Source organism: Strix uralensis, chromosome Z, assembly GCF_047716275.1.
Source record: "Strix uralensis isolate ZFMK-TIS-50842 chromosome Z, bStrUra1, whole genome shotgun sequence".
Classification (NCBI taxonomy): Eukaryota; Metazoa; Chordata; class Aves; order Strigiformes; family Strigidae; genus Strix; species Strix uralensis.
This window is the reverse complement of record NC_134012.1, coordinates 75,740,355-75,765,111: the sequence shown is the minus strand read 5'-3', so window position 1 is coordinate 75,765,111 and position 24,757 is coordinate 75,740,355. Positions and strand designations below refer to the sequence as shown.

Here is a 24,757-nt window from a genome sequence, read left to right as displayed (position 1 = left end):
TTGGAAAAGACCTTTAAGATCATCAAGTCCAACTGTTAACCTAACACTGCCAAGTCCACCACTAAACCATGTTCCTAAGTGCCACATCTACACATCTTTTAAATATCTCCAGGGATGATGACTTAACCACTTCCCTGGGCAGCCTGCTGCAATGTTTGACAACCCTTTCAGTGAAGAAGTATTTCCTAATACCCAATCTAAATCTCGCCTGGTGCAGCTTGAGGCCATTTCCTTTTGTCCATTGCTTGTTACCTGGGACCAACACCCACCTCACTACAACCTCCTTTCAGGTAGTTGTAGAGAGTGATGAGGTCTCCCCTCAGCCTTTTCTTCAGGCTAAACCACTCCAGTTCCCTCAGCCACTCCACATAACACTTGTGCTCAAGACTCTTCACCAGCTTTGTTGCTCTTCTTTGGACATGCTCCAGCACCTCAGTGTCTCTCTTGTAGTGAGGGGCCCAAAACTGAACACAGTATTCAATGTGCGGCCTCACCAGTGCTGAGTACAGGGGGACAATCACTTCCCTAGTGCCACTGGCCACACTATTTCTGACACAAGCCAGGATACCGCTGGCCTTCTTGGCCACCTGGGCACACTGCTGGCTCGTGTTCAGCCGGCTGTCAATCAACACCCCCGGTCCTTTTCCGCTGGGCAGCTTTCCAGCCACTCCTCCCCAAGCCTGTAGCGTTGCATGGGGTTGTTGTGACCCAAGTGCAGGACCCGGCACTGAGACTTGTTGAACCTCATACAACTGGCCTCAGCTCATCAATACAGCCTGTCCAGATGCCTCTTGGTGTACCTGAAACACCTGCCAAGCATAATCAATTAAAATTTCATTCCAATTTACTCAATTTTACATCTGAAAAATGCTAGTCCTTTTTCTTGTTCCCTAATGTAAAATGTGAGACCCTTCCTCCCTCATTCTGCCTTTCACATGCCCCTTCCCTACAGCCATGGCATCATCATTCATTTTGAACTCTCTCTTGTTCCCTTCAGTAATACAGCAATATTATTCTGCAATACTGATGTTAAGATGTTGTCATTAGCACCACTTGTGCTGAAACTGCCCTTAAGCTCATTATCATCTCCTGTTCCTTTTGACCCCAGGAAGGCTTTTTAGTTAAGCTCCCAATTTTAGTTGAGGCAAAAAATTGTCCCTGTTTGCTTGAATATTAAAAAAATGCACCTACATCACATAAATGCTGAACTTTTTTTTTTTTTTTTAACAGAGATGAAGTGTCAGATGAATAATCACTCACAAGGTTGTACATTTTATGCAAAAACAAGTAAGCCCATCTACTGATACTTTATGGTTTCTATACGCACCTTCTACCTTAGCACTTGCCTCTCCTTTTCTTCAGTCAAATCACAGGAATGCATGGGTTTCCCACGTGATAGCTGGAAGGGAAGAGTGGAAATTAGGAAGCAGTCATACTAAGAAAACAGTAGGACCAAAGTCTTACTTACATCTTAAGCTAGCTGATTCTCTTTTACCAACATCTAGTAATGCCAGCATCAGCTGTAGGATAGATGTGATGCTGACAAAAGCAATTGCTCTACACCACAGAACGAAGGTCAGTGCTAAAAGTTGGTGTATTTTTAGCATTGAGCATCCAGCACCAAAACCAAAGGTTTATAATAAGTAAGAAACAAACTCACCAAAAATTATTCCCCTCTCTGTCTTGAAACACAGCTAGTAAAGACTGGGGTTGAAACACAGCTAGTAAAGACTGTTTTAGAGGTGGTGAGGACCTGCTGCTGCCAGTGTAGTCAGGAAGGCAGAGCTTACTCTGTGAAATGTCTGAAAAATCAGAGCTGAACTTTCAGATTCACAAAAGAAAACTGAATTGATAGGAAAATTATAAAAGTGGCACCACAACAGGATGTCATGTGGCAATCCTTATCATATTTTCTTTAAATACATATGGAGTGCCAGACTCTGCAATATATTTGAATAACTGTCCCAAAGTAGAGTTACTGTTGAAGTGGCATACAATTACTGGGCTGTTCAAATGCCTGATTTTTGAAACAGAGGGGAGACAACATGGCTATAATACCAAACTCTCTTCCTTTTTCAATATTCTATGACCATTAAGTTTGTCAAGTCTGAAGAAATCAGGGCAGGGAACAGCTGACTTAGAGACTGCTGTGTGGTTAGACAGAAGTATGTATGTGAAGGATCTCAGTAGAAAAAACAGATATTCAGCTCATAAGTGATCTTATATGCAAGTTCTTCAACTTCATTCTATGACATTTGCATAACTTTGGGGTATTCGATCTTAAAAATAAAATTAAAAAAATAAAGTGACTGGATCTACCATTCGTACAGCCTGTCTACCGACACAGAAGAGGTAAAAGAGGAAATACTGTCTCCAGCTCAGCTGCTGGAAAGGCAGAACAGATCATCAGAACAAAGTGAATCTTACTAAAAATAAACTAACTTTATGGGTGCAAATTAACAGTAATCAACATACTAAAATATGTACTAGGGTAGTGCCTGGAAGCAGAGCTGGCATCACACACATAGGGACACACAGGGGCTGACAGGTATCTTCATCTTCCCTGACAGGTACACTGGATGACTTGCACCATTACCTAACTTAGCCTAGCAAAAACCAGCTGGTTTTGGTTGCTTGACTCATTTTCTCCTAGAAACCCATTATGGATCATACCTACATTCATCTTGGATCTGGGGTAGAAAGGTAGAGAGGGGGAAGAGAAAGAAAAGGCAATGCTTCTGCCCAAAGAGTAACTGCATCTGAGAGCTGGCTCTGCCAATACAGCAAGCAGAAGCAGAACTACTGAAAAGATGATTACAAAAGCTATGATGAAAAAGTCAACAGCTGTTATCTGAAACCTTTAAATCCCAACAGAATTGTCTTTCCAAGAGGGATGTTATAGCTTAATTGCAAGGTTTAGGCTTGACATTTGCTCAGTATCCTTTCATGGCCTATGTCAAGCAGGCCAAGGCAAGCAACTACAGCAATTCAGTCTGGCCCTAAAAGTATGCTATACAGTGTACTGCTCAACACTGATAATTTGTGTTTTAGCAAAGAAGCAAACCCACAAGAAAAAGAAGTTGAAACATAATAGTGGTTTTTGCAATATGAAGAAGAAATTTAGTGGTCTATGGAGACATGTATTTTTGTCATGTCTCCAGAAAAGGTGGTAATGATCCTGCCTACTAGAAACTCACAGATAATGCCTGAATTCACAGACACACATACCATTAATTTCCATCTTAAGAATTAATTCTGTAGCAAATTTCAGGGCTTCTCTCCTCTTCAGTGGAATTTGATACTGGCTTTTCTCTCTCTATTTGCAGACATCTCAAGTTGATATGGAAGCGCAGCACAATCATGAGATTAAAAGCACTTAAACACTTACTGGTAGGCTCTACAGGGAATGATAATACAGATGGGAAATTCATACCTTCCCCTACCATTAGAAATTATTTTGGAATAATAAAAGGAAGTTCTACCTTTAGACAACTTATATGCAGTAGAAATTACTGCATCATTAGAACAAAGCTGCTTTCTCATATGTGAAATATTAAGGGAATGTTTAACAGTAGCATGCAAATAACATTGCATGCACCTGTTTTGGGAGCCTCAAAATAAACCCACAAGCTAAGAAATAAAGTCAAAACGGCAAGTGACTAAACTGTACACACAGGCTGATTTGGCACATACACGTGGGAAATCTCAAGGACAGCGTAATTCAGAAAGTCAATAACTAAGAGGAACTCTTCATTATGGTCAAGAGTATGTAAAAATGTGATCTTTTCAAGATGACAGTATGCATCTGCAAAAGTTCATGGGCCTAACATTTTTATTCAGAATAATAGCAGAGAGGGTCATTGTTACTGAGGGACCGCTTTTTTATGAAATGAGTCCATCATCTAACATAATACAGAAGTTATGAAACATGCATTTAAAGTAGCAAGATTTGTTGAGATGGAAAGTTAGTTAAATGTACAGACCTATTAAAGACCTAGTATTGCTGGATTTTTTTCTGCTACTTGTTGATGTTCAGGTTGACTGTCTTCTACGGAATTGTTATTTCCTAATCCTGTCAGTACTGCAATTAAATTGAATATAAAAATCACAGCTAAATTTCTGCAACAGAGTTTTAACGTGTTTGGTTTTTTCTTCCTTCTCACTCTCTCTCCCTTCACACACATGCAAGAATATAAAATGCAAACTAAGGTACAATCAATGCCTATTAAGTATATTGCTACAACTCAGCTACAGCCAGCTGACATTTCACATTTTTGTTTCAGTGGCTGATGGCAATCCAATGCCTATCCTTAGCTGGTTCCTGGCCACTAAAAGGACCCAGTCACTGTGAGCACACTTAAGCTATCAGAAGTGGCTCCTGAGGTTTATTCCCTCCCAGCAGCCAGACAGCTGGTTAAAGGAAGATGGCCAATGCAAGCAAGGGAAACGCTTTTCTGGCATTCACTAGTGAACAGACCACCTAACAGCAAATTCCCAGAATAAGCTACTCTTGCTAAGGCAGCAAATGAAATCGCTACCACAAGCATATCTTTTAAATCCAGGCAAGCATTTAAGGAAAAATTGTATCACGAGTAGGAACAACTTGCCAGAGAGGTAGGTGGACTTAAACAAGCCTACATGAGAATACTGCTATGAATTAAGTGCTAGAGCGCTGCCTCTAGCACCAGCTAATTCAGCTGTGTGGTTTAACTTCTGGTGTTGCCCAGCAAAACATGCTGATTGCATAACAAAGCCACTGCAGACTGTCTGAAAAGTACGAAAACATGGATTCAAAAACATGCTCTGGTGGAGGACTCCTCCCATAATATTCCAGGGTCATAATTTCTCACCTTCCTACACCCTTCTTATATCACAAGAAAAACTAGATTTTAATTAGCATGACATTATTCACTCACAAAGAACATTAGCATTTTATTCTGTCATTGGATAATACTGCAAAGAAATGGAGTAAACCTGTTTTAGTAGTGTTCAGTTTAATAATTGCAAGTCATTTTTGCTAGACTTTTCATCCTAAACTTGTATAATACTTCAGAATTTTTGGGGATTGTATCCCCCTAAAACCAACCCCAAGCCAAACATATACCACCATGGCATGAATTCTAACTTACCAAAACTAATATTAACTCACTTGCATCTTCAGACTGACTTTCTATTAACACCTCTTTGCATTTACAATGCTGTGGGTATGCAAACTTATCACAAATCCCATAAGTAACAGATGAACATGTTACTACTAGTTAGCTAAACTGCAATACCTGGTAACATACCTGTTCCTACCATACCTCACAAAATAAATGTATTCTGCTTTGTATATGCACTGTACTAAGATCTTGGTTGAATGGAAGCTACAGAAGTGGCTTTTTTCTGAAGAAAATTCACAGAAACCACCCAGCCCCATGCTGGAAAGCTTGCAGAATTAGAAAAGCTGTAATTTAGCAATCTTAGAGTGGAAAGAAGCATCGTCAACAAATTAAGTCAAATTTACTGTTTGTATTCTCACTCAAAACAACTCCTTGAAGCAGAAAAATTTTGAAAAGCTATCTATATTCAGTATAATGTCCAGGATTAGGGTGTGTGCTGACGTGGAGATTGGAGGGGAGGAAACAAGCTATTTCAAGCCTGATTTCAGGACTCATCAGCTGGTTCTGCATGAAAGTACAGGCCTGAAGGCTCCAAAGAACTTTTCCAGAAAGCAGTGATTACAGAGAAGACGCATGTTAGCTGGATAATGCAGTAGTCACCACATGAGAAATCTTCCATTACTCGTATCTACCAACTCACACTGCTGCCTTCCACTGGCAAACTGACAAAAGTAGCTTCAACATGCCACAAAATCATGGTTTATATCTAAATTAGATCATAACTCAAGCACTGTGAAAGAGCAAGGAAAAAGAAGTACAAAGATTTTAACAACTGTGCTAAATAAAGCAAAAAGAACACCAGTACAGATGTATCTTTTTAAAGTTACAGATAACATCAATTAAGTCTCTTCCTTAAAGCCTCCTGAAACAAGCAAACCCTCCTTGTAATATTTAAATCATGCAGTACTTCTTAGTAGAAGCCAAACACAGGCAAAAGAATGTACCAATTCACTACTAATTTTTGTTCTTTCTGCCTTCACTGCACACTTCCTTCCTGCTTTGAACTGACTTATCAGTATTTAACAGGATATTGAGTTTAAGAAAGTTAGAAAAATTTTTATGCACTTTGTTGGTGGGGAAAAAAAAAAGGCTGCACTGTGCAAGGATGATTACAAATTCATCTCCAACAACTGCAATATACATATAAATATAATACCCATATAATTCACCTAAGAAATCTGCAAGAATCATATATTGCAACTCTTTGCCATTTTTTTTTTTTAAGTAGTTAAAATTACAAATAGTTGTAATATGGGGAGAATTTAAGGACAGCCACAGAATCTCACATCCAACAACTGGATTAGAAATTAAAGCAAAAAAAAAATCATTCTTCCTTTGGAGACAAATTTTAGATTATTTGTCATTCTAGGTAGAGCACTCCACATGTGTTCCCACTAGACAAATACCTCAGTTTGTGATCAACAAATAATTTAGTTTAATCCCATGCTTTTCAGTATGATAGTGAGGGAATAGGAAACTGTGTTGCTTGATATGTCTTCTTCAGAAATGTGTGGCTATCAACAACTGAAAAATTGCAACATCTCTTTCTGATTTTTCATTCAGAAATATTTTTAATCCAAAAAGAGAAAAAAAAACCTTTCTTGACAGACATACATTACTATTTCTTCATATGCTGGAATCAAATATTACAAACATTAACAAAGTGACCGAGAGGACATGTAACTTCTGTAATTTGGACCAGTATGACTCACTGGGAACAAAATTGTAAGAAATCAGTCAACAGCATTACAGAAAATATCTTTCCACTTCTCACAGCCAAGAGACACTAAGTACATTGTTTTCCTTTTCCCTTGCTCAAAAACAAGTGCTACCTTCAGAAAGCTGTGTAAATTTAAGATACATGCCTCTGATTTTATATGCAAGAAGAGTATTCCAAGTAGCATCTTTGAACATAGCACAAGTGTTGACATTAAAGCCAGGTAATGCATGAAAACTTGTTACTGAAAAGACTCTTGTGGTTTAAACCCAGCCATCAGCCAAACACCACACAGCCGCTTGCTCACCCTCCCCCACTCCCAGGGATGGGGGAGAGAATTGGGGGAGGTAAGGGTAAGGAGACTCGTAGGTTGAAATAAAAACAAATTAATAATTGAAATAAAATAAAATAATAATTATAATAATAATAGAATATAGAAACAAGTAATGCACAATGAAATTGCTCACCACCTGCCAACTGCTGCCCAGCCCGTTCCCAGCTAGTGATCCCAGAGGAGAGAAAATGCCAAAACCATGATCCTGGAAGAGAGAGACAGCTTCCCGGCCAACCTTCATTTATATATTGAGCATGATGCTGTATGATATGGAATATTCCATTGGTCAATTTGGGTGTGTTGCTCTGGCTGTGCTCCCTCCCAGCTTGTAGTGCACCTGCGCACTAGCAAGACATGGGAAGTTGAAAAGTCCTTGATTTCTTAGCAACAGCTAAAAACATCAGTGCCTTATCAACATTTTTCTCATACCAAATCCCATACTGAAATCGAAAACACAGCACTATTCTATCTACTAAGAAGAAAAACTAGCTCTATCCCAGCTGAAACCAAGACAGAGTTAAGATCCTCTGTCATTACTTTTCTCTATGCTTTTTTTCCTAGTTAAGCTAAAAAAAGTTTCACAAAACTTCCTGAGACAAATACTTTCCTAAGGGTAAAACAGTAGGCCATTGCTCCTTGTCCATGCTCTTTGCATGAGACAAAAGACCTAAACAAAGAAGTAAGCAAACTGCTTCTGGACACAAAAAGGAAGGAGATGAGTTGTAACCATACGCTCTCTAGGAAATTTGTCCCTCAAACTGGAAGGTTTCCTTACGCCTATGTTGTGCTTACCATTTTGTCTGAATGAAAAAAAAGATTTCTTAAACAAATAAACAATAGCATCAGTCATGGCACATTGAAAATAGGCTCTACTGAAAGCAACCTTCAACCCACAGTATCTGTTGAGAGAGACTAGCTGTTGGTATAGTACTTTGCAGAGAACACTGTCCTGTGAAAGCTGCAGTACTGAAAAAAATAATTTAGCAAATCTGAGAGGAGTTTCACTTTGGAAACATTTTCAAAAAGAACTGAAGAATTCAGGAAACACTGTTGATTTCCTGAGAACAAAAAGTGCATTCACCATGAATCACTAACTCTCACTTGAGATCATCATTAGTTTCATAAAAGCAGAATTATAGAACAAAACATTTTAGGAACAACTTACCAACCAAGCTATTGAATATCATTTGCTAACAGAATCATGTGTAATTTGGGAGAAAAACTGATCCTCAGCCAGATAAACAAGGAGATGAGTGAACTGATTTAAATGAGGTCTCTTGTTAAAGAAGGTGCTCAGAAAAAATTTGCAACCATCTTTAATATTTACTGTTATGTTCTAGAGGGTTAACATTTTATTTACTGTTACTGTTATGTTCTAGAAGGTTAACATTTCCAAACAAAGGACTATCTTCAAATATCTAGGAAGGAGGAAATACAAAGTTGCAGGATATGCTTAAGTAGTTGTTTTTCTACCCTTGGTAACTTGCAGTGCAAGACATTAATGAAAGTCTGACATCTAGATAGAGATCTGATTTGTTGGCTTGATAAATAGACAACATTAAAAATCTAAACTTTCAATGTTAGTTTTTGAAGAAGTTCATTCAGCAGCTTCACAGTACTTTGATCTTCTTCTCCAATACGGTTAATTCTGTATGCAGTACGGATAAGAATGCTACAAACTTCTTTGCTTGTATCAGTTGTCTCAGTAATCTGAAGGGAAACAGAGAAGATTGGAAATAATGCAATTATGTTGCTAAGTACTAAGAATTTTCTATTAATATTTGCATCAAAACCACAGATTTGTCCATCACTCCTGAACACCTGAGATGGTCAGGTTCAAAAGCAACTTCTGTCCAAGGCATCTGTTTCCATACATCTTGGTGGAGCTGAGAAACTGAGATTTCTACTGTTCTCTCAAATTTAAGTGAAACAGATCAAGGGGTCAAAAAGTTTTTAAAAGAAACACAAATGGACAGACAGTGTAACCATTTAGAAGTCATCTCCTTAGAAAACAACTAAAAACACATGAAGGTTTTGGGTGAGAAGACCCGAAATTGCAATTTTGCAGGTCAGGAGGGACTTTACACCACATTATCTGCTGTGTTAATCCCAAAGTTTACCATGCTAACAAAAACCACTGCCATGCATCCCAATTTGGTTCCGCATCATTCTCCCTTTCATATATTGTGTTCAGGCCTTTTCAAATCACATGGAAGGCCTAGCTACACATTAATGATTACACAGAAAGACAAAATTAATCAGACCAACATACTCTGGCCTACAACAGTTCATGACCACCCTGCACTGGGGAATACTCAGATTTTTGAAAGTAGTTACGCTGTTTTCTAGAAAGAAACAAGAAACGGCCTTCGGTCTTCCTGAAGAGGTTTAAAGAGCAGACTAGTATATTACAGCATCACTGCTCAACAGCCACACTCCTCAAAAGAGAAACTAAAAACAGCAGACTGTGAAAATACATACAACCCTCCTAATTTTATCATTACGTTCTTATGCTACGAAGAAATTGATCTTTTGTGAATTTACACCTAAAATGCTAGAAATATCATAGCCCTTCTTAAACAGAAAAATGTGATGTCTGTTTAGTCAGCCAGGAGGAATAACCACCAAAATAGGTTTCCAGTTTCTTGGGTCATAAAATCACACTCCTTACACATGCCATATACCCTATACAGATGGAAGAGCACACTGTTGCTGAAAGGAAAAACTTTTTAAGTGCTAAAACCACACACTGGCCCTAGACCTGCTTGCACAGGAGGCTTCTACTTCTTAGAAGAGTATGGTCTTAGAGAGGAACAAATTCCTAATGTCATACTGAGATAGCACTATTTATCTTGAGAGACATAGACACATTTTATTGTTTGCACAAATTTACCTGAGGGCTGTCATCAACAATAGCAAGATACTGTGGCATGCTTCCCACATTTTATTCCTCTTCAGATTTTTTCACACCCTAAGTTATAGTCTCTCAGTCTTCCTTCTTTTTTTCCTCTCAATTATCACACCGTTTTCCCCTCTGGCTTTGCTAAAGCACCAAGCTTCTGCCTCAGCAATGCTAACACTTAGTAACTAGCTGTTTTACATAATGGAAAACAGAGAGAAGACGGTTCCATCATCTCTGCAGCAACTGGATAATGGAGTGATTTATAACTGGGAAAAGCAAAATGTTTCCACATGCTCTCTGTGCCAGCTGCAAATGAACTGTAGGTATCCCTTAACTGCAAGCTACTCCAACTATTTCTGCAGCTGTATAGTTAGGATACTAACCTTTTCAGTGAGATCTTGTCAAGAAAGAAAATACTTTGACTGTAGCTTAAATAGGTATATAGCAGGTTAGGTATAGTTGTAGTCATGATCTTCTTTAATTCTCTGTTATGTGTTTTCTTTATTAAGAGTTAGGAACTTAAATTCAAAATAGAAAAAAAAAATCTATTTTACTTAAGCTGAAAAAAAAGGAAGGAACACTTACACGGTAAATAAATTCCTGGGCAATCGTATGTCCACCAGAAGAAAAGAGCAAAAAGTTGGTAAGAAGATGTACTATAAGATGCTGGTTAGAACACTGCTCTACATCCATTATACTGTGTACAGCAGCCTCCAGATCTTTGACAGAAAGGACTGTACAGCTGAAGAGCATCATTAGATGACTGTAGACTGATTGAGCTTCTACCTGTAGAAAACAATTTCAACAAATGCAGGATCAGAGAAGAGTAAAGCTCATAGCTATCATATTTTTCCTTTGGATTTATTCACTAAAGAAAATTGAATTCTTGGCAGAAACTACCCAAACATGAAAACAGATTGAATTTAAGCAGCAGGAAGAACAGGGAAGGAAGGGCTGTACACATTTCTCTTATACTGATTCACACACACACAGAGGTGGACAGAATGGATTTTTTAACTTTCTTTGGTCTCGTAAATTAAGCAGGCAGGGCATCAAGCCAGGATTTGACCTTTTTCAATAATAAAAGGAAATGGAGAAAGTCCCTCAGCAGAACATGGTCAGATTTTTGCATTGTGGGAACAAGAACAGAGGTTCCTCAAGGGCTCATTTCAGTATTACTGCTACAAATCAATTAAATCCCCATGTAACCTGACCTTGGCTGATAAAATGTTCTGGTAAGAATACAGTTTTTTCCTTCTTCCTGTGTTGTTTGCAACTTATGTTTTTACCTTTTGAGTTAGCCAATAAAAACTAATTTTTACTGGGAGTAGAAACCAGAAGATTTTGGCACCTACACAATGGAAAAAGAACTATAAGCAACTAAATCCCAACAATTCTGTTCTCTATGTTAAAAATAAACCAAACAAACTGGTAGAAAAAAACCAAATGAGTAAGTGCAGGAACAATGGAAAAATATACCACTGCAGACCCAAAGGAAAAGGACACCTGTTTCTCAACCATATTCATTAGGACAGTTTGTTTCAGTCATTTACCTAACCTTGCTTTTCTCATCCCTGCCCTATTAACAATTTCATATAAAATAGTCTGAAAAAGCTGTTATTCTTGAATCACGCCCACAATTACATGTGAGGCAACAAATGATACCAGAACCTAACAAAAGGTAACAGGAATTTTTCAAGATGCTTCATCCTTCTGTGCATCCTACTCTTGGTGTGCCTCCATCCCATTTGCCAGAGACTGAAGATTGATAGTAGTATACTCTGCTCCATGAGCTCACATACCCTAGCAGACTCATTCTTAGTGCCAAGTTACTATGACCAACCTCCAAATTTTGTTCCTCCGGTGTTTGAGTCTAGAGGTATGAAAGGACTCCACCAAATGAATAAATATTGAGAAGCAGAATATTCAGTCAGTCCTGCATGAGTGAAGTCTAGTGAACAGCAAAAGTAGACTTTTTCATCTTTAAATAATTTTAACCCTATGTTTTTCACTCTTGCTGATATATAAACTGCAACCTAAAGTAAGTAGCAGGAAGACAAAATCTTAAGTCATGAGTGCACACCTTTCCCCACAAAAATATGCTGAATGCAAAGTCCTCCATCTTTGCCTTCATTCTGGCATCAGCCAGAAGTTCCCATCCCATCTTAATCCTTAACTGGTGAAGGGTGTGGAGGACAAAACCACTCCATTTTAAAGAGCTGAGAGCTAACCTGCCAAAGTACAACTTAAAAGAAAAACAAATATCTAACTAAAAGCAGAAGCTTTGCATGAACTGTGGGAATGCTTCTGAAGTAGCATGACCTGTGGGGAAAAAAAAGAAGTCTTACTTGAAGTAACTAAAGAAAAAAAATCATAATGAACTGAAATATTAGACCTCTGGGAACAGATGAGTAACTACATGGGTTGTCAGTGGAAAAGCTTTTTTCTCACTGAAGTTTGTCTTACATTATGACAGAATAACAAACTGATAGAATAGGGGGGACACAAAGGGAAATGATTTGGATATGGGACAATGTGATTTCATTTTATGGTGCTGGAGTTAGAACAATGTTCCTTACATAGATCTGCACTTAACAGTCCTTCAGTTTCATTCACTCATGCTTATTGCTTAGGTATTGCCTTCTTTCCCAAAACTGCATTCTAAAACCAGCCCTGGTTTCTTTATCCCACTGTAGCTCCAACCTAACTTTGCTCAGCCAACATTCCACCCCCACTCCTAGATTATAAGAAATTCAAGAGAAAAAAAAATTAAAACTGATTGGGATGTGCGCTTGCATTTGTAGTGCCATCTGGGTGGCGGGAGGGGGAAGGAATGAAATAAAATATTGCAGAACACTGCAGATCAGACTGCTTGGGCTAGTTCAAACTTGCATAACAGGTCTAAATTAAAGGCTTTCATGCATACACAGACATCTTCATGCAATACAGTGTGTGAGGACATAACACTGCTTCCTTCTGTTAGAAATCTAGCATATGGGAATAAAACATACTTGCTACAATCTCATACATGCCAAAAAAATCTGTAAACATACATAAGAGAAACCAGAATAGATGAGCAAGGTTAGGATTCAGAGTGCTTCAACTGCTGTTGTGATTTCTCTTGCGTTTCCTTCTCAGAAGATGCCATAACACAGGAATGCTGAATTCTGCCACACAGTCATTTAAGAAATACCATTCCTAGAGCAGTTTTACTTCTGATTAAAAGTGCTCAAGTTATCCAAAAGAAAGCCAAGAAGGTGCTAATCTATATAATATACTTTAAAAAGAGGAAAAATGTTTTCTAAATGTCATTAAGAAAATAAACAAAAATCCTCTTTCAACTTTGCCACTGCAACAAAATTCCCAGGAGACCTTGTAAAGCCAATACCTTCTCCAGTGTAGACCCTTCATTTATCTGGTGTGCAGTATTTGTTTTATAGCAATGAGATATGAACAGACTGCTTATTGCTGCTTACTATCACTGCATTACCCACCATTGTTTGAGTCCTTTGTTGATTTTCATTCTGAGGACAGTAGTAAAATGCCAGCAGCCACAGCAAAGCATCTGGTTCTACAGCAGCCTTCAGTAATTGTTCTGCTGCAATATCCAGCCATTCTCCGAAACAAGCAACCAAAAACCAAATTTCAAAAAGGTCAGCAGGAGAACTGGAAAATAACAATACAATTAAGTATTTCTTGTTATTTAACATTTTAAAATGTCTTAGTTAACTACAAAGAGTGCTGGCATGACAACAAAAATCCTTAAATTACTCTTCAACAGATAATGCCCTACCTGCTAAGTATACAGCCATGTACTACTGTTATCTGCAGTCACAATCAAATGAGACACACCCAGTGCTACTACCAGATTAACTTCATCAGTAGAACAGACTGTTCGTAACACCAGTTTCTAATAAACTGTGACAAAATACTATGAATTAAAACATACATCATAAAGTTACATCCTGTCATTTATACTCTCCCACTGATGGATTTTCAAAACTTTAAATCATATCTCGAGTGTTGTATTCTAACATACTGTTGCCTTATACTGTCTTCTAATTTCTCGCTATTGCTTTCCAGGGTTATTTTATCGTCTTTCATGATTCATGAGGCACATGTTTTTTGGTAATTCATGACGAATTACATTTAGATGGATATAAAGTTTTTAAGGATATTAATCTCCTGACTCTTAAAATTCAGGTCCTCTTTACTGAAAATTTTGAAGGTATTTACAACTGGGTTACTGTAGTAAGAAAAAGAAAGGTGAGAATGGACTACAGCTCATCACTTTGTCACATGTACTCTTCTAAAGTCAATACTAAAGAAAAGAGAAGTAATGAGAAGATGCAACCTAACGGTACGCACCTCCAAAGTAAAAAGTCTACTGAGTGTGGAAGAAGGACAGACAGAAGGACATCTGGAAGGAGATTAAGAACCAGGAACAATTATTCCTATCAAGTTTGGCAAAAGTTTGAAAAATTAGAGGTTTTTCTTATGTTTTATTCCTGGGGACTCCAAGAGCTCCTGTGCCACCTCTCCCAGGAAACTCCAAGAGATCTTCGAAATTTCAGGAGTTGATGAAGTTGTCTGATACCATCACATCATCTGGGGAATGTGACAAAGTCCTAGTTGGAATAAACTGCTTTATCTTTAAGACTTTCTGAAGAGGTGGGAGGCACAGTTTTATTCGTGAAGGTGTGGTGTGTGCAGTGTTCTATCTCTGGATTATACTGGTGACTGATGATGTCTCCAGGTGTCCCAGAAATTGTTGATCCTGTAAATGACACTCTCTATATGCCACAGAATCTCAGGGCCTCAAAATCCTATTCCTAGGACACAAATCCACCACATCAGTATTTCTGGATAAGCATGATCACTGACATCAGACATAAGGATGACATAAGAGTCATTGAAATAAAACAGAGTACTGAAGTGATGGCTGTAAAAGTCATCATTGTTGATATTCCACTGCTTTTGGAGGGGCAGCAGCATGGGTCAGACTGCAGGGAACTAAAGCTGTGTAACAAAATCTGAGACTAAAATTCCTTAGCTAAAGGAACAGGATCATCACTGGTGAAGTCTTTGAAGATACTAGAATCTGGAAAGGCAACATTAAAAACCTTTGAAAAACAAACAAATGTGATAGTGGTCTAGGACAACAGCCCTCCCATCAGCAAAATAATCTATTTCTCTGTCCATAATTCAATGCTGTGACAATGTAAGTGGATAGTCTAGCTTTGAAACCCAGTGATTTACAACCAAAGATGAAATTTAATTAAAAGTTAATTACTGAGACCAGATAACTATACTTAGTGTAATATTGACAGCATTTATGAATGGAAGTGTTCATAGCTCAAAGGGTAAATACAAGTCCTTAAACTTTAAGCATTAAACTAATTTTAACAGGTACTTAGCAGAATAGAATTTAGTCCTTGCCTAGAGAGCCTAGGCACCACTGCACTTACAACTCACCATAACTTTCCTGTACCATTGCAGAGCCTGATTTGGAGTTGTGTACCCTCCACTTCTCACTGCTGTTTCTGCCCGCTCTATAGTGGCACCTACATCAACGGCTTCACTGTCATTGCCAAAAGTGTCCCTTCATTTTTTCTGGCACTTCCCCCCACAGAATATACATCAGTTGATTTCTGGTTTAAAATGTCACATAACATTTACTGTTCACTGAGATGACTACATATAAGAATAAATAATGGCACAGAAACAATCTATTGCTTAGAAGTACACTTCTGTGTACTTCTTACAGTACACTTACAGCACCATGCTGTAAGATTTACATTTGGTGTAAAATAAAACCACTGAAAAACAAGTTATATAAACAGAGAGCATTGACTATAGGAAGTAAGAGGATATGCCGCATAGTAGTATTTTTTGCTCCTCTGTTAATCTTATTAAATAGAAAGGATGCAGAATCAGGAATAAAGCAATAAAAGAAAATTGAATACAGTTTCCTCATGGATAGTAGTATATAAAAACTTAAGCCAGATAATTTTCTTTGTAATTGAGAGGCGTTTGGTAGAAAACATAATTGTTGCATGAGTTCTAAAGGAAGTAAGAGGATATTCTGGCAAGTACAATACTATTCAAGCTAGTGTACTATCAAAGCAAAGGGGGAAAAAGACAATATAAGCCAAGAAGGGGCTAGGCAACAAAAGGAGAACAGACATGCTTCTATTATTGTAATACATATGATGGATAATATTTGTTTTATTTGCTTGTTCTAAGTTTGAGTTATGTGTTTCTTTAAGAAGCCAGGGTCAGCTACTGGTCACACTCCAAGGGCGGAACAGTTTGACAGACTTCAGGGACAAACAGGCGAGACATAGCACTGAACTGCAGCTCATACAGAATGTGAGAAGCTGCCAGCAGACAGCCTGGCCTCAGAGAGAACAGCAAAAAGCTTTTTTCTGCTACTCAATAACAAAAATAAAAGCCTCCGTGAGTTAATTGAAACCAAGCATAGATGCAAATATCTGTCTTCCAAGACACAGGGGGACAGTTGGGTATCTTGCTTTGCAAGTCTATCTGCCCTAGGCGTTCTAAGTTTCTATTTAAACATTTCAGGTTTTAAATCAAAATTAAATTGGTTTCTTTGAATTTAAAAGCTGTTCAACATTCTTTGGAAAGCTCACTCTTGGGGCAGATCTAAGCAGACTCATATCCTAACTCTAGCCAAGTCAGGTCTCATCACACACCTGTTAACAAAGAATTACAGGGCATCAACAGATGTATCTTTTTTCATTCTTTTCATATAATGCTAGAGCATCTACTACCAAAGCAGAATTCATGTAGATAAACACTATCATTCATTACAGCAACTATTTGGACAAAAAAAGCTACGGGCAATAAGTCAGAAACATGGGGTGCCAGCTCAAAGAGTAATACAACAAACAACGATACTGCAGTCTAGCAGTTGTATCTTTATCAAAAAAATCAAGAAGTCTGAAATTTTGATGTTTGCACAAGCCTGCAGAAAGCCAATACAAGTTCCTTCATAAACAGTACAGCTCACAACAGGATCTTTCCAATACTAGCTACTTTTCAGGTTGGAAGAGTTCTCTTGTTATTCAATCCAAAATCAGTTTTAAAAGTTTTGGGGGAGAAATTGGAGAGTAGGCAGGTAAGCCTTTCTGTTATACAGCTAGCTATTTGCTGAAATGAAAAGAACAAGATTTTGTTTACTCAGAGGCTTATTGGTCAGGTTTATAGCTGCTACAAAGCTCAGGTTTAGTAAGTAATCTAAGTACTATTCGTTAAAAGAAAGAGAGGATAAGAAAATTATGAAATGTAGCCAGCAAAGACTTCAAATGACGTGATTTTTCACTAAGTAACATATGCAAAGGACAAAAAGTTAGAAAATATAACACTGTTTACCTAATGTTTGTATCTTCTACAAATGCTTTAAGCGTATCTGAAATGTGTTTCAAGTGTTGAGACCAGTGTGTAGTTGGCAGTCCTGAGGAGAGAGGATGAAAATAAAACTCTTAAAATTCTAGTCTGTCCAACTAGAACAGAACACTGAAATTAGCCATATTAACCTAGCATTAAAATTTGTGCAACTAGATTTAGCTATCACAAAGCATTTAAAAATTCGTTTTAAAATTTCCCAATTTTTAACAATACCTATTACTGTGTTTCTTCGAACAATTCATTAACAAAGCCATATAAGTACATCAAAGAATATTCAAACGAGGCTGATGTACCCTTGTGTAAATGCTACCTCAATATTAAGATATAATCAGTAGCGTAACATTCTCAGAGGCTCTTGTACTGAGCTGAAATTATTGCTCATGAAAAACTGTACCATACTGCACAGTGGTTTCTTGACCTATGAAAATGGGAAACCTGAAAAAAAATACTAGGTTTGCAATCTAAAACATCAGCAGAATTCAAGATTCAGAGACAAACAGCAAGGCTATTTCTGGTAATATACATATGAAAATGTTCATAATGACAGTTTCTAATATTATAAGATAAGAGTATTTAGTATTTTTACTATGCCAGTAACTTGTCTTTATTCCTGCAAAATTATGCACTCTGTTATTCACTTCTGGTTTAATTTTCTTTAAAGTTACATCTGTATTATTGTTACACAAGAATTAAATGTTGCTGCAAAAAATACATTAAAAGAATATTATTAAAATTGCTAAGTCAACACACCCTATTTAGGAAATGGCAAAATTTTGTCTTCATCCCTTTTAAAGTTATTTTAAGTCATTTACAGATCATGCAGGTTAGCTAATGCTGCAAATATTTCATGAAGAAACTTACCAAAAGGACATCTGAGTAAAGCTGTTACAAGAGGCTGGTGATGGTAAGGGAAGTAGGCCTTCAGTGGAAATTTATGCTAAGATACAAAATCATTAATTCAAGAGCTTTCTGGTCAGTTTTCAGAACAAACCCACAGTGAACAATATCATCTAAGGTAGTAATTAACAATACAGACTGAAGCAAGAGAACAGAAAAGTAACTCTACACTTAATTTTAGGATTTTGAATAATGAAAGAAGAGGAATATTTAGGAAAAGCTTGCTTAGAAAAAGTAATTATTTATTATTTTTAAAATACATGCATTAAAAAGGACTCAGTCTGTGAAGAAAATTACATCTTAATATTCTTAGGCTTTTTCCCTTCACTCTTAATATGCAGAGGTTAAAAGAGACATAATTAGTTTAATTTCATTTTCCAGTGTAAACAGGTTCACAGATCATACCAAACTAATAACATCTACAAAATCTGAAGGTGTGATGTAGATTAATACTTTCTGTTCAAAAACGTAAACCTAAAATTCTGAGGATCTGATTCAGCACAAGGTAGGGTAGTCGCAGATAACAGACTTGTCCTCTATTTACCTGGGTACATGTGATTTGTGTACTGTGAACATTGCTGCTTGTGTAATTGAGACTAGCAGCAGCATACATGTTCTGCAAGCATTTACTACAGGCACATCTGATATGTCGCATGCATGTGCAAGTGCAATATGAACTCCCTTTGAGGTGTGCTGAAAACTGGCTGAATGGTCAGGCCCAGAGTGTGGTGATCACTGACACAAAGTCTAGCTGGAGGCCAGTAACTAGCAGTGTACCTCAGGGGTCAACACTGGGTCCCGTCCTATTCAACATCTTCATTAATGATCTGGATGATGAAGCAGGTGTTACCTCAGCAAGTTTGCTGATGACATAAAACTGAGAGTAGTGACTGAGAAGCCAGTGAGTCATGCTGCCATCCACAGGGGCCTTGACAGGCTGGAGAAATGGGCTAACAGGAACCTCATGAAGTTCAACAAGGAGAAAGTATAAAGTTCTGCAACAGTACACAATGGGAGCCAATCAGCTGGAAAACTGTTTTGCAGAAAAGGACCTGGGGGTCCTGCTGGACACCAAGTTGAATGTCACCCAGCAACGTGCCCTTGTCACAAAGGCAGTGGTGAATGGTATCTTGAGCTGCATTAGGCAAAGGATCACCAGCAGGTCGAGGGAGTGATCCTTCCCCTCTCCTCAGCACTGGTGAGGAGCCACTGCAGCAGCCAAATCTGGAATACTATGTCCAGTTCTAGGCTCCTTAGTACATGACATACTGGAGTGTTCGACAAAGGGCCACAAGGATGCTTAAGAGACTGGAGCATCTTTCCTATGAAGAAAGGCTGAGAGCCTGGAAAAGAGAAGGCTCAAGTGGGATCTTATCAATGTATAAGGGAGGGTGCAAAGAAGATGGAGCTAGGCTCTCTTCAGTGGCGCCCAGTAACAGGAACAGAGGCAAAGGGCACAAGCTGAACCACTGGAGGTTCCATCTGAATATCAGATCTTTTTTTACTGTGAGGGTCACCAAGCACTGGCACAGGTTGCCCAGACAGGTTGTAGAGTCTCAGTCCTTGGAGATACTCAAAGGCTGACTGAACATGGTCCTGGGTGTCCTGGTGTCAGCTGGGACATAGATAATTTTTCTTCTTAGTAGCTAGAATAGTGCTGTGTTTTGGATTCAGTATGGGACTTGGTATAAGAACAATGCTGATAATATACTTATGTTTTCATTTGTTGCTAAGGTATCAAGGCCTTGGGACTGAGTTCCAGCAAGTTTGTCAGCAACTTTGCTGGCAACACCAAACTGTGTGGTGCAGTCGAGACACTGGAAGGAAGGGATGCTATTCAAATGGACCTTGACAGGCTTGAGGGTGGCCCTGTGCAAACCTCATGAAGTTCAACAAGATGAAGTGCAAGGTCCTGCACATGGATCAAGGCAATCCCAAGCACAAATACAGGCTGGGCGATGAGTGGATTGAGAGCAGCCCTGGAGAGAAGGTCTTGGGGGTATTAGTGGGTGGAAAACGGAATACGAGTCAGCAATGTGTGCTTGCAGCCTAGAAAGCAAACTATATCCTGGGCTGCCTCAAGAGAAGTGTGGCCAGCAGGCCGAGGGAGGGTATTCTCGCCCTCTGCTCCACTCTGGTGAGATGCCACCAGGAGTACTGTGTCCAGCTCTGGAGCCCCCAACATAAGAAGGACATGGACCTGCTCAAGCAGGTCCAGAGGAGGGCCATGAAGATGATCAGGGGCTGGAGCACCTCCCTTATGAGGACAGGCTGAGAGTTGGGGTTGTTCACCCAAGAGAAGGGAAGGCTCTGGAAAGACCTTATAGTGGCCTTCCAGTACTTAAAGAGGGACTGTGATTCTGTGACTTTTCAATTTCCCATGTCCTGCTAGTGCACAGGTACCCAAGAAGCTGGGAGGGAGCATAGCTAGAGCAATGAACAGCACAGAGGTAAACCTATCTGGGCTCCTGAATTATGGCAAGATGTTGCTGCTCAGGTAGAGAACCTGGTTGTGAAAGCTGATCACATAGATCCTCATGTACCCAAGAGCCAGGCCACTGAAGAACATCAAAGCAACGAACAGATGGATCAAGCTGCTAAGATTAAGGTGGCTTAAGTAGATGTGGACTGGCAACATCAGGGTGAACAATTTATGGCTTGCTGGGCCCATGACTCCTCAGGCTATCAGGGAAGAGATGCAACATACAGATGGGCTCATGACTGAGGGGTGGACTTAACCATGGACACTATTGCACAGGTTACTCATGAATGTGAAACATGTGCTGTGATCAAGCCAGCTGAACAGTTAAAACCTCTTCGGTATGGAGGATAACGGTTAAAATATGGGGAGGCTTGGCAGATTGTCGTGGTTTGAGCCCAGAGGGCAACTGAGCACCTCGAAGCTGTTCACTCACACCTTCCCCCTCAGGAATGGGGAGAAAATAACACAAAAGGCTCAGAATTGAGATAAGGACAGGGAGGGGTGACTTACGAGTTATGGTCAGGGGGAAAAGACAGACTCATTAGGGGAAGAAAATGAACTCAATTTAATTCAAACACTAACAACAACGACACTTAACAGACAGAGTGGCACAATAAGAATTGTTACCACATCTTAAAAAAATGTCCCCCCACCCCTCCTGGCTCAATTTTGTTCTCTTTCTACCTCCTCCTCCCCAGCCGTGCAAGAGTCAGGGAATGGGGGTTACGGTCAGTCCACCACTCTTTCCTCCTTGGAGGGGCGGGGTGGGGGGGAACTCCATGAACTCTCTTTGGCGTGATTCCTTCCCATGGGCTGCAGTCATTGCCATGCTGCTTCGGCATGGATCACCCCTGAGTGTTTGCGATCCTCCCAGCACCAAACTACAACAGTGAGAGCTTCTTCTTCCCACAGAGTCCTGGCCTTCTTTGGGTGCAGCTGCCTGCAATGTGGGGTCCTCCACAGTCTGCAAGTGGATCTCTGCACCATCATGGGCCTCTATGGGGGGGGGGGGGGGGGGGGGGGTGGCCTGCCCTCTCGTCATGGGATAGAGGGGAGGGGGGTCTCCGCTCTGGTGTACCTCCCCCCCTTCCTTCTCCTTTCTTACACTGGCCTCGGTGTTCACATAGGTGTCCTTCTTGTAACTCCTTCTCACAACTCCTGCTCTTCCTCCCAGGTTTCCCTTTTTAAATATGCTATCACAGAGGTGCAGCCACTGTCGCTAATTTGCCCAGCCTTGAACAGAGGTAGGTCTGAGTTGCTGCCAGGGGAGCTTCAAGAAGCTTCTCAAGGGGGTCACGGCTGTAGCCCCTCCCCTGCTACCAAAAACCCCACCACACAAACCCTGCACACAGATTGATTGTATCACGCTCCCACACACCTGGCATGTCAAACGCTATGTAGTCACAATGGTGGAAGTAACCACCAGATGGCTGGAAACGTATCCTGCACCCCATGCCACCACTCAGAACACTCTCCTGGCCCTTGAAAAGCAAGTAGTGTGGCAACATGGCACCCCAGAAAGAACTGAGTCAGATAATGAGACCCACTTTTGAAACAATCTCATAGACACTTGGGCCAAAGAACATGACATTGGGTGCGTATATCATATCCTCTATCATGCACCAGCCTCTGGTAAAATTGAGTAGTACAATGGGTTGCTAAAAACTGCACTGACAGCAATGGGTGATGGAACTTTCAAACACTGGGATACAGATTTAGCAAAAGCCACATGGTTAGTCAACACTGGGAGATCTGTCAGTCAAGCTGGCCCTGCCCAATCAAACCTTCTACATACTGTAGATGTGGATAAAGTCCCTGTATGGACATTAAAAATATGCTAGGGAAGACAGTCTGGGTTATTGCTGCCTTGGGTGAAGGTAAACTCAAGTGTGGGATTACTTGTGCCCAGGGACCTGGGTACACTTGGTGGGTGATGCAGAAGGATGGGGAAGTCTGATGTGTGCTTCAAAGGGATTTGATTTTGGGTGAAAATAGCTGATAAATTGAATTGTATTGTATTAATTACTAAATAACCCTGTCATTGCATATCATCATTGCTATGGTTGATACATATTATACTAATGGCATCATATTAAGAATCACCCAGATTAATGAAAAAGGAACTGATGAAGTCAGGACTAGCTTCAACAACTGGCACCCAGCAACTTCCTCGAGATCGACATCTTCAACCTGCAGACCGTGAGCACAGGCCACACCAGATACACCAGCTACAAGCTCCAGATGTAGCATAAACCAGAGACTATACACCATCCTCCTGCTGTGTCCAATGAAACCCACTCCACTGACTGAGCCAACTCCACCTCATGCCTCCTGCCTTGAAAGACTGTCATGACAGATGAAACACAAAGTTATGGACTAAATGAACTCACTACATATTTTGAAGGGAGCCACAGACTAAGAGAACAGTATCTGTGTCCATATATCAAAAAACAGGGAAAATTATGGTGATTAATTAGACTGTATTGGAAAACATAGAATCTGAGCGTAAATAAGAAGTATGGAATAAGGGGTGGATACTGTCCTGGTTTCGACTGAGATAGAGCTAATTTTTCTTCTTAGTAATTAGAATAGTGCTGCATTTTAGATTCATTATAGGATTTGGTATGAGAAGAATGTTGATAATATACTGATGGTTTTAGTTGTTGCTAAGAAATCAAGGACTAATATATACAGTATTCTCAGACAGTCTATGTATCACTGGTATGGTAAGACTATAAAAGTCTACTTGTCAAGTGGAATTAGGTTAATTAAAAATTAATAATCCCTATACTAAAGTATGCATGTAGCCAATTAGTCTGAACCAAAAATCCCCATGAAAAAGCAGCCCTTAACACAGTTAGTAGTAGCCAAGACAACCCACAGCATGAGTTACATATGAAAACAGTAAAGTAAGTGAAAATCAGTTTTCAGCATACTGTTTAAGCAAAGTAAAAAATGTTTGCTTCCTATCATACAAATACAGTATTTTAGGCAGTTCTTTCCTTACATAAGCCATCACAAAGTGCAAAACAAGGTACAAAGAGACAGAACGAGTTTGGATGTGGCTGGTTATAATAATTGCCATGATGTATAACTGGAAATAAAATTTGAACATTGGCATAAAATAATTATCCAGCTATTTAAAACAAAATTTCAGATGAAAACCACTGACAATTTTGAAATGATCAAGGTGTTACCATAAAAGCCAGCAGAGGAACTCTCTAAGACTTGTTTTGGAGTTTTAGAAAGCAGGCATTCTTTACTGCAGCGCTGGGCACACACATAAATAGCATCGCAAAGGTAAGCGTGCTCCCGTATCTATAAGTGGCAGCTAATATACAGTAACATTATACATATTCATAAAATAATCCTGAAGGAAATTATAATTTCCATCAAATAAAAACATGAAGTTCATAAATTTACAAGCAACATGACCAAAATATCCTTAGTCAACTTTCACAAACTTGAAAATTTGCTTGTACAAAACATGGAAAGGATTATCCCAACAGTGATCTCAGTACAACCATTTTAAAATTTCTTATTCAATAACTACATAAATGGTCTTTTTTCTTAAGTAGGTTTAAACCTCATGTTCCATTTACACCCTTTCCAGTCTCCCAAAAGGAAACAAGACTATTTCTAAACCCTGTAGCACTGTATTTTCACGCTCTTCAGCTTTTTTTCTGCCAAACCTTGTTCTCTCTAAATGGTCTACAAGTTATTAGAAAAGACAGCTATTTCTGACAGCTGCCACACTGAAATAGAGAATCGTTCACCTTGTAAACCTGTGCAAGACATGACCTTGTTCTCTTGAAAATTTTGTGGGCGTATC

The 24,757-nt window shown here is 39.2% G+C and overlaps 2 protein-coding genes across 5 annotated transcripts in view; one reads left to right on the top strand and one right to left on the bottom strand.

Annotated features, from left to right (window-relative positions):
• AOPEP (aminopeptidase O (putative)) overlaps positions 1-18,300 on the top strand; it is a 235,091-nt gene extending 216,791 nt beyond the window's left edge. The window contains exons 19-20 of one of the 2 annotated variants that reach the window (XR_012627089.1): positions 1,231-1,287; positions 14,199-18,300. The gene's annotated coding sequence lies outside the window, so the exon portion shown is untranslated. The remainder of the gene's footprint in view (positions 1-1,230; positions 1,288-14,198) is intronic. The other variant, XM_074856095.1, reaches the window with a different exon arrangement.
• The window catches only part of FANCC (FA complementation group C), an 89,004-nt gene continuing 72,758 nt past the window's right edge, over positions 8,512-24,757 (bottom strand). For 2 of the 3 annotated variants that reach the window (XM_074856105.1, XM_074856103.1), the window contains 5 exons: positions 18,408-18,483; positions 17,511-17,592; positions 13,610-13,781; positions 10,701-10,901; positions 8,512-8,923 (listed from right to left, as the gene is read on the bottom strand). In XM_074856105.1, the coding sequence (XP_074712206.1) occupies positions 8,780-8,923; positions 10,701-10,901; positions 13,610-13,781; positions 17,511-17,592; positions 18,408-18,483 (675 nt within the window). In that variant the 3' untranslated portion in view covers positions 8,512-8,779. Of the gene's footprint in view, positions 8,924-10,700; positions 10,902-12,944; positions 13,782-17,510; positions 17,593-18,407; positions 18,484-24,757 lie in introns of those variants that run through there. The other variant, XM_074856104.1, reaches the window with a different exon arrangement.